Source organism: Octodon degus, unplaced genomic scaffold (genome assembly GCF_000260255.1).
Source record: "Octodon degus isolate 3935 unplaced genomic scaffold, OctDeg1.0 scaffold00147, whole genome shotgun sequence".
Lineage (NCBI taxonomy): Eukaryota > Metazoa > Chordata > Mammalia > Rodentia > Octodontidae > Octodon > Octodon degus.
Window position 1 is genome coordinate 4,031,917 of NW_004524723.1, and position 11,066 is coordinate 4,042,982.

The window sequence follows — 11,066 nt, forward strand, 5'->3', positions numbered from 1 at the left end:
AAAAAATGCTTCTCCAGGGAAGAAGTCATAGGTAGCCACCACCATTTGCCACTAAGCTTTATTTTTTTATTTTTATTTTTGCCACTAAGCTTCAAAGAGATTTTGTTTTTAACATTCTAACCACTAGTATTATTTCTTGAGTCAGGCACATGTTTATGGGGGCTACAAAGAAATGAGATTCAAATGGTGGTGATTAAAATCCATACCTGACTCACATGCCTGGCACATTGTTCCCAGTCACTGTTTCTTCCCTAAGGGATCCTTCCAAAGGCTCTCTTGATCCTTGCCATCAAGAGACGTGTCACATTGATCATACTGGCCCTATCATGTGCAGCAATATCTAAATCCTATCATGACACCAGCTAGGCTGTCAAACTAAGATCTTTGGAACAGATGGTTTATATTTCTCCTTTAGAAGGAAAAATATTCAGGAAGCAATAAATTAGGATTTCATAAGAAAAAGCAGTGGGTTTTTCCCTAAATTAAGCTATTTTGATTATAGCAAAGACTGCAGATACATTTAAAGCTTCAGTGGAAAATGCGAAGACCATGGCTCAATTCCATTTTCACTATGCTCCATGCACTCCTACTTCAACTAGGGACTCACCCTCAGTCAGCAACTTCCAGGATCATCTGGGCTCTGCAAGAGAAAGAGCTGGACACTTCAGTGTGCATGGCTGGCTTTAAATTATGTTAGAAGAGGAATATTAACCTGAGAGTCCCAAAAAAGCTTCTGAATACTTCTGATATTATATGTAAATATGTTTCAGAAATGTGCACATTAGCATTTTCTGTGGAAAAAAATTACAAAGCCTTGAGCAAATTTCCAAAGTTATATATGATCTCAAAAGGTCAGAAATCTTTGGTTGCAAATAACTCCAGAAGGCACCAAATGAGTTTGAGCAAGGCAATAGAACAATGTCTCAACACTTTCCAAGCAGAACTGAGCTCATGCTCCTAATGTGTGGCATTATCCACAGCCTCTTATTTTTTGATCTTGGCTATAACTCTGTGTTTTTAGTTTGCCCTTCATGTATTTGCAATTTGGTTGTCTCCTCTGAAGTAGAACATGGTCCAACATGAATAGAGACTTTCACACTTCAGAGATGAGCCAATTGGAAAAGTTATTGGTTTAATGCATTGAATTATAATAATAATAATAATAATTATTATTATTATTATTATTTTGCGGTACCAGGGATTGAACTCAGGACCTTGCATTTGCCAGGCAAGTGCCTATTCTACTGAGCTACATCCCCAGTCCTGAATGAGTTGAATTATAAAAGACTGACCAGATCAAGATATTTGAGGAACCTCACCTCCAGATCAGGATCACAGGGCCAGTCCTAGATACTTTCAAGTTTTGGGCACTCAAGTAGCTATTACCAAAGCACCACAGCAGACCAAACAATGTTTGCTTCATTTATTCAATCAAATAATTTTAAAATTCCTATTATGTGCAAGGCATTGTGCTAGCATTGACAACATGACCCTGAACAAAGTTAGGTGCTTGCTTCCATAGATTACATTCTACTTGAGATGACAGATAGCACATAATCACACAATTATAATTCATAGAAATGGTGCCATTCCATCAGAGTATAAAACCATCAGCAGATTTTAGTGATGATGAACCTTTTAGAGACAAGTGCCCCAACTACAACTCAAAACCCACTTATTTATTGCAAAGCAACAACACTGGAACTAAACCTGAATACTAAGGGTTCTGTTTAGAGAAACAACTCATACATTAACATTTTTTGTCTTAAAAGAAAAATAACACCCATGTCATAGGTTTGCCACCACTGGTCTAGTTTGTAGAATTATAGAGATAGAAGCAAAAGCTTTCTTAAGGAAGAAACCTGATGGCAAAATCCTGGCCTACAGCATCAGTTACCACAGACAACAGAACTATAGCCCACACCCTCTCACAAAGATCCAGATTCAAATAACTCAGTAGTTGACTAAAGTTTCTCTCAAGTGGTTCCACAATACTCCTATTACTGGTTTCTGCAGTGTTATGGACTCCTAGAGATGCTTTCTAGGTTCTTGTTCTGAACAAGGAATCAGTCAAGACAAGCACAAAAGGTAGCCAGGTTCACATTTAATGAAGGTATTAAAGGTAGGAAAAGAAATATGCTCTGCAGAGTGTGGGCAATTAAAAGCAGGAAAAACAGACTGTACTTCAGGGCAAGCCATGGAAAGAGTTTACAATTGAGGGTCTGATCTAGGTTTGCTTGATATCTCAGAAAAATTGAAGGGAGCAGTTTCTGATTGTTCTCAGGTGCAGGGTTTAGAATCATTTTTCTGCACGTGTCATGGATTTTTGTGATTTGACAGGTCACTGCTCACTTGTCCACCTCCCTGGCCATATCCTAATCTCCTGCTTTACTGCCTAGTTCAACAGGACCCAAATAACTTCTTAGTTTGCATTATCTCATAACAGAATGTTGAAGGAAATGGGTCCATAAACTTAATTGGATCTCTCCCAACAAATCTCCAGGTACAAAACTCAAACTGGGGGCAATGTATATATCTACACCTCACCTGACTTCCTAAGTCTATCACCAACCCCTTTCTCCTGCACCTCCTATGTCTCCAGAGCAAGTATAAGTGGAGTCATCCTTGAAGGCCAGTCACTGAGACAAGAAGGGCTGAGACTCATGGGGGAAGGGAGAACTTACATCATTACCTCTCCCACCCTCTTCCCTCTGGCTTCTAATGCTTTTATATTGCATCCAGATTTCTTATCAGTCTGGTCCTGGCAGGAAACAGGATGCTGGCTGAGATTGTAAAGATAATTAAAAGAAGTTTTACAGAGCTGTGGACAAGGAAATCACCAAGGAGTATTAGAACATTCAGGGACTAGCAAACCATTATCATACCCTAAAGTGGAAGGAACAAAGGCAGGAAATGTTTTATTGGAGTCTGGAGAGAAGTTGAACCCCAGGGACTCCTGGGAAGACTTTAGTTACAGGGTCAATGGTATCACTCAGATGGTGCTGGGATGGAATAAACCAATTTTTCTCCTCCTCCTCCTCCCCCCCCCCCCCTCCTCCTCTTCCCCCCCTCCTCCTCCCCCTCCCCCTCCTCCTCCTCCTCCGTCTGTTCCCCATCTTCTGCTGGTTGGTCACCTCCAGAAGCTAAAGAGCAAGTATGAGTGATGTCATTCCTAAAGGTTAGTCACTGGGACCCTTAAGGAGAAGGGCTGAGACTGAACCAGGGAGGGGAAAACTTACATCCACGTTTGTCTTTCCCCCAAACATCCTCTACATCTACACTATAAAGATCCAGATAGGAAATAGGCTTTTGGACCATAGGGTTTCCGTGGCAACTACATTCTGCAGTTGTGGCACCAAAGCAGCTGTGGAATACAGAAACAAGTGAGTATGATTATTTTGTAATATATATGCCTGTTCACATTCAGAGTAGACACCTCATCCACTTAGACTCACACATTAATTTCTGGAAACACCCTCACATATACCCCAAAATATAACCCTCAATTCACTAATATAGTGCTCAGAATTTGGCTATCTTAACTAGTGGTTTTGATGGTTCTGGCCCAAGCAAAAACTGCTAAGTTATTTTATTATTTTTATTTTTGTATTTTAGGGAAGGGTCTACAGGGTGTTAAGGGTCTCACTACTAGAGCAGACTTATAGTGATTCGCCTATTTACAGCCTCAGAAGAGCTGGGATTACAGGGGAGGGCCACCACACCCAGTCTCAATTGCTGCCTCAGCAAGCCCTGGGGGCGGGGCTGGTACCACAGGCCCAGGGATCAAAGAAACTGCTAAATTATTACGGTGGTCATCTAACGTGGCTGAAGCCCTTGAAACAACAGCTTATCTTCCCAGTGACCACTTCCTCCTCCTCCCCCACCCCAGCCCTGGCTACAATTTCCTCTCATCTCTCTCTCCCACGCAGGTGAGACCCCAATCAGCTCCTTGCATGTAATTGAAACTGCCCCTCCAACTCCACCCCTAGCAGAAGTCCTTAAAAGCTTCAGCTTTCTTTGTCTCAGGTCAGAGGATTTTCCCATCTGCCCTTGATTCTCTCCACATCTTTGGAGTTAATAAAGGTTTCTTTTATCTTTCCTATCTCTTTACTGCACTGCTAAAAAAAAAAACAAAAAACAAAAAAAAAACCAAAAAACAAAAAACAAAAAAAAACTACTAACAATTTTCTTCCTCCTCCAAATGGGAACTGCTGTTTTCAGAATTTCACCTTTCAAGATTTCAACTTTTGGGATTTAGGGATAGGGTTTATCAGGATTAAAAATCTACTTGGCTCCAATAAAACTATGACATTTGCAATTTTCACATGATTAAATATTGTCCTTTTGACTTAAAACTAAAAGCGTAAAGCAAAACAGAACAAAACACCTTCACATGTTGAGCAACAACAAAATGGCAGCAGACTGGATCTGGCTGGCAGCTGCAGAATGGTAACTGCTGCTCGATGCTTTCTGCTGCATGCCTGTTGTCGCAGCCTTTGGCATCCTCATTCCTTTAGGACAATGACCTAAATCCGTAATCTGCAAGGACTCAGCGTCTGCCTGGGGTACATATTTCCATTCCCATTGTCTAAACTGCGCCACAGGGCCTCTCCTGGTCCTTTTTTCCATCGTGCCGTCCCCCCTATGTCTTAAATACTCTTCTCTCCCCTCTTTCAGATTGCAGCTCATTGCATCATTTATAATAGCAAATAAGACAAGGTGGAGCATAAAATTACAAACAGTAGAGGAATGGAGACTGAAATACCACAGCGGTTTTATAATTACATTAATGAGAAAATGATGATGAGCCATTAAAACACATTACGATGATATGTATGCTGTTGTACTATTGATATAAGTTACTTTTTTACTTATCTATATTTTCTAAAAAAAAAAAAGTACTTAGAAAAATCAATGTCTTCAAAAATATCAGGTTAACTAAGAGCATCACTTAAAATCTGAGGCGAATGTGCTAAATACTTGTGAGAGGGGTAGGAAAGTTTCCCACCTTAATCTAACCCAAAACTAACATAGCAAGTACTGTGTTCTAAACCCCTCAATATCAGTGTAAAATACATTGGTAAATTTTAGTCCCTGGTATTTAGTATTGATTGTAACACTTATTTTTTTTTTTAAAGCTTTTCTCCTAAAAAAAAAAAAAAAAAACAGGAAGTGAGTTACCTTCTTCCCAATTTGACTTGAAAATTAACTCATTGAACACGATGCTTTAAAATCAATGACTAATCCCTATCGCAACTAGTGCAGTTTATCAACGGTAAGCATATCGTGCCATTGTTCATCAACAGTAATTACCTTCACAGGAGAATATGCAGCCAGCACCGTTTTGAGATGCGGCCACAGCAAATAATTTTTCAATTGCCATCAGAATTAGGCGAAGATAACGATTACTGTACGGACGTTTGAAGAAAGCCATTCAAAACAACAGACATAACTGCGAACTAAAAATAACGAAAACCCAAGAGCCCAGCCCAGTGCCTTCTGCAACCTCTACTCAGGTCCTTCCTCCTGCGCAGGCTGGCCCGGCTCCCCCAGACGCTGGAAGGGCCAAGCTGCTTGCCAGAAGGCCACAGAAACAAACGCACTCGCCCCGCTCTGACCCTGTTCCTGGGCCCCGCCCCCCGCCTTTATCAGCCTGGCCCCGCCCCCGCCCTTATCAGCTTGGCCCCGCCCTTACCAGCCTCCCCCCACCAGCCTGGCCCCGCCCCACCAGCCTGGCCCCGCCCCACCAGCCTGGCCCCGCCCCACCAGCCTGGCCCCGCCCCTCGTGCTTTCTGTCGGCTTCTCCCACCTTGCCGCCGAGTGTGACGAGCCCTCGGGATCGGTCTGTTGCGCACGCCCGGGACTCGGGCGGCGCTGAGAGGCCATGGGGCGCGAGGTTCGGCGGGCGCCTTCCCGGAAGCGGAAGCTCGGGGGGCGGGCCAAGGCGGGTTGGGAGCCAGTGGCGGTTAATTCCTTTTGCCGTGCAGTCTTGCTGTCCTCCGTCTGGGCTTCTCTAAGCCTGCCAGAGATGGTCAGGTCCGGATCTCGGCCGGGCCAGGTGAGGGCTGCGGACCAAGGGGTCCATTGTGGTGGGGGGCGAGAAAATGATAGGGGTTCTTAGGCCGGGAGAATAAACTAAAGATAAAGACGAGGCGGCTGCATTGGAAGGGGACAGCGGAGTGTCTCAGAGTCCTCAGCCCGGCCTCCCTAAAGGACCATTTTGTTGGGGTTGTCCTGATCCGGGTCTGGCTTCGGTGTCGGGCCCTTTGGAGCCCCCGCCCTCGCCGTTTGCTGAGTGACTTCACCTCTCCTCGCTTCAGTACCTCCTCGCGTCAGACCCAGCTTCTCAGTTTTACAGCCAATGTTGCCAATCCCATTGCTAGTGTCTTCTAAGTCTTCCAGTTACCGTCTCTCTCTCTCTCTTTTTTTTTTTTTTTTTTGCGGAACCGGGGATTGAACTCAGGCACTTACCAGGGAAGCGCTTATTCTATTGAACCATCTCCCCGGCCCCAACCGTCTCTTTAGTACAACTCCTCAGTTGTACCCTTTTCGATGTAGCAACGTGGTTATGCTTAAAATCTATTATAAGCTCTCTTCTCTTGCAAGGTAAATTCTTTGGCCAGGCAAGCGCACACCATTTTTTTAGCCTGTTCTGCTCCTTCCTCCAGTGCAGCCCTTCTCAGCACCACCTACTCATTTGCCCTGTAACGCTACGTGCTCGGTGCCTCCCCTGCTTCCTGAAGGAAGGCGTCCAGGTCCTCCTAGAAGCCTTTGGAGGCCTGACATCCTGACATTCACCTCCTGATCCTGAGCTCGAGGGCCATCTGGGAACCTGCCTGTCACTGACATCTCCATTCTCACGCTGGAGATGTTTGTTTATCATCAATGGGTGTTAAAATAACTGAAAGTTTTGTGATTAGGATATCTGCATAGTGTCTTAAGAGTCTCCCCCCCCCAAAAAAAAAAAAACACTTTTAATAACTACAAAGATAAAAATAGTAACCCTACAGTGAAGAACTTGTCAGGCATCGTCTTAAATAATTAGTCCACATCAACAGTAATAAGACAATGTCATGTGTCTACACATGCTGTATTGAGGCTAACATGATTTTTTTGTGTTCCTGATAAGAATGCATAATCTGCACATAAGAAATCATCAGATGTCTAAGAGATGTCTTTTAAACATTCTACAAAGTAACTGGCTTTTACCGTTTATATCAAGGTTATAAAAGACAATGAGCAACAGCTGAAGGAATTATTCCAAATTAAAGGAGATTTAAGAGCTGTAATATCTTCATGCAGTATGTGATACTGGACTAGACATGGGCCAGTTTTTTTTCTAGGAAGAACAGTATTGGTATAACTGGTAAAATGTGAATAAGTTCTGTAAATTACAATACATACTACATCATGGTTAATTTTTTGATTTTTTTTAATATTAGGGAATGGCCTTATTCTTAAGTCCATTTAGGATATTAAGTCAGCAACATACTTTGAAATGATTCATGCAAAAAATGTGTGGACATAGAAAACATAACAAATATAAAATGTCAAAAGTTATTCTAGCTGGAACATATGGGGTTTCTCTGTACTATTATTTTACAATAAAATAGTTTTTAAATTGGTAGGAAATATTCCATTATGATAGTTGTTGTTTTTCAGGGTGCTTTTATTAAAGGTAATTACCTTGTCAGGTTTTCTATAGTGTAGCACTCTTCTTTATGAATCTCTATATCTATATGAAATGTGCAGAGAATCTTACAGTTATACAATACATCTCAAACAGTGCAAATTGTTTCTTAATTTTGAAAGGCAGAAGATTTGTAGTTGATTTTGGATTTGATCTGGCATGTATAACACTATGATTTAGGTTTTTAATACGATTCCAGCCAGGACACCAACATGGATACAACAAAAGAAGAGAATGTTTTGCAGAGACCAGTGGAGCTATATTACACAGCATCTTATTTCAAGTGATGCTGATTCTCATGACTGGCTTTTATTATTTTTAATTTTTTTTAAATTTATTGAGAAACAGCAATGAGACAGTTTCAAAACAGGTTAATAGGACAGTTACAATAATTAATACATTGCATATTGTTGTCTTTGTAGTAGTTATTCATAGTACAAGATGCAGACAAGATATCCTGTCCAAACACTATTAGTACAAATCTTTCTTATTGAATTAAGAGAAAGTAGCTATATATCTATCCTATTTTGTATATACAGATACAAAATGGTCCTTCATTTATATCCCTCTTTTTTGTTTAGTTTTGTCAGAGATGAGTATTCCATTGCCATTTAAATATTGTAGGTGCATGAATTCAGCAAAATAATCTAATATAGTCCAGTAGTCCATAATAGTAGTGGGTTATCTGTAGGACTGGCAATGTCAGAAATTGTTGACTTGAGCCTTTTACAGCTCAGCATATTAATATGGCTTTACTTTTCATACCTCGTTTTTATACTTTTCTGCTGGATGGCTAAGACAAATATAAAGCAAGACCTATATGACAAGAAATAAAACTTCTGTATCTGACAAGGTCAGTCAAATCCCCTCAAGATTTAGCCTGAAACCCTGTACACCAATTTATAGATCCTTTGTCAGTGTCAGCTATGTGGATGAGTCACAGCCATTGCTTGACCAATTTGCTGTCTGTGAAAGCTTCGGAGAATGTTTTCTCTCCATGTGACTCTTCTTAGGCACACTAGAATGATGAACTCAAAGCCTTTATATTTAAGTGGATGTCACTTGAAGATATACTGATAAGTGAAATAAACCAGACCCACATGTGTAAATATTGTATAATCTCCCTAGTGTAAGAACTCAAAAGAAGAAATAAAAATAGAAAGGTATGACACACTTAAAAGGAAAGCGAGAACTGAAGGATTAAACAAAAACTTAAGGATTTGAAATTAGCAGTTAATTGGTAGGATTCTCACCATGACTGCCTTTTTGATCCTCCATCAGATTCTGGGATATCTAACAAAATAGAATTCTTAGTAACACAGTTTTAAAAACATAGTCTCAGTAGCATTATTAGAGCAGAAGTACATATTTAAGCAATTAATACAATATTATATACAATACTATATAACTTCAGGAAATTTGGTAGTTAACTGTTAAATTCTTTCTTGGGATGAACTTTGAAAACATCAAGATAAACCACAAAACTGCCAACAGTGACTACATCTTGAAGGTGTGGAATGAGGGGAAGATTAGCGGTTTTGGTCTCTTAAAATCATATTCTTAATAGAGGGTTGGGGAGATAACTTGATAACTCAGTAGAATAAGCACCTACCTGGTAAGTGCAGGGTCCTGAGTTCAATCTCCAATACCACAAAAAAAAAAAAAAAAAAAAAAAAAAAATATATATATATATATATATATATATATATATTGAATGGAGATTACATTTATCTGATACTGAATCATTAAAGATAAAAAAAAGTACACATAGAAATTTTCTCTTCCTATCCTATCTCCCACTCAGTTTTCCTCCCAAGGCAAATATAGTTTCTATAGTTTCTTGTATAACTCCCAAGTTATTAGATGAATGTAAAAGCAAATGCATATTTTTTCCTTTCTTACATAAAAGATAGCCCATTTATTTTACTTTTAGAATGAAAACTCTTCTAAAAGCATTGCTGTCTGAGTTTCAAGTCTAGAAAGACTGAAAAAAAGAGATGTAGATTAAGAATAGATTTTTTTTTACTGTGCTGGTCTTGTCACGCCTTGGATAAATGAAACAGTTATAAAATCTTATGACTTGAATTTTCCTGTATGTTTCGAAGAATTTGGAAAATGTACAACATGTTTAGAGTTCAATATAGTTGAAACTTAGTTATACTAGCCTTGAAATGGTATCACAATTTTCTTTTGAACCTAAATAGATGTAAGGAACAAAAATGTGTTACTTGCTCATATTTTATAAAAAACAAATTTATTCTACATGAGTTAAATTACAGGCTGCTGGATATGTAGCTCAGAGGTAGAGAGACCACTTGCTTGCTACATGAGAAATTCTGGGTTTGATTTCTAGGTGTGTGTGGGGGGGATGTTTAAGGCTGTATCTAATTTATTTAAAAGTGAATAATGTACCACATACATACAACAGAAATTATTCAGCCTTACAAAGGAATATTTTAATTCATTTGTATAATATGCATGAAGTTCAAAGTAAGCTAAATGAAATAAGCTAACCAACAAAAAGGTACTATATTATTAACTTGTATGAAGTCCCTAGCGTACTCAAATTTATAGAAAGTAACAGGCAAGAGGGAATGGGGATGGGAACTTTACTTTCAGACCTTGAGTTTGAAAAGACAAAAAACACGAATGACATTTCAGGTTTTGTTATGACATATTGAAAATAGAGTAGAAAAGTGTTATGTATATTGTAATGTAATACATTATGTCACAGGTATTGTCTTCAGGAAGGCACCCTGGATCTGCTAAATTAACAAATGGAAAGAAAGGGTAAGTACTTAAACTGCAGGAAATGCTTGAGAGGGCTGGACTATATTTTGCTTACTCCAGCAAACTAAGTGGGCCTTGTACTTTCACAGGATTAGTGGAGTAGCTTTTCCTGTCCACCCAGGTCAATGATTTAGGATTTAACAGTCAAAACAAAAAAAAGAAAGGATTTAACAGTCTAGTCTTTGTAATGTTCTGTCCATTTTTTATATGGTCAGTAAGCTTTTTTCCCCTACTTTTGCTAGAAACAAAATGACTACTTACTAATACATTTTGAGGAAAAAATATTATTTGTAAGGATGTTAATCCTGTTTTTTAGGACCCACATAAGAAAAATATCACGTTTTAATGCAGATTCATGCTGTCCCATCCATTCTGATTCAGAAAGTCAGGTAAGATTAAATTGAGAGACTCTAATGCACACCAGTTAGTCTTCAAGCATAAAGCTTAAGAAGCAAGAAGGAATAAAATGCAAGGGTTAAGTATTCATTTACCTAAAGTCTGAAGGCTGTTGCTTTCCTCTACACTCTCTGCAGGGATTGCAGCTGCAGGGTTTCACCCCAGGCCTGTATGCCAGGCCTGAGCTGAG

At 39.7% G+C, this 11,066-nt stretch overlaps 1 protein-coding gene across 1 annotated transcript in view; it reads left to right on the forward strand.

Annotated features, from left to right (window-relative positions):
- The first annotated feature begins 5,884 nt into the window (after nt 1-5,884).
- Nucleotides 5,885-11,066, forward strand: part of Ccdc14 (coiled-coil domain containing 14) — an 84,827-nt gene continuing 79,645 nt past the window's right edge. The window contains 3 exon segments of the mRNA XM_023702271.1: nt 5,885-6,058; nt 10,425-10,480; nt 10,797-10,919. Coding sequence (XP_023558039.1) covers nt 5,885-6,058; nt 10,425-10,480; nt 10,797-10,919 — 353 coding nt within the window.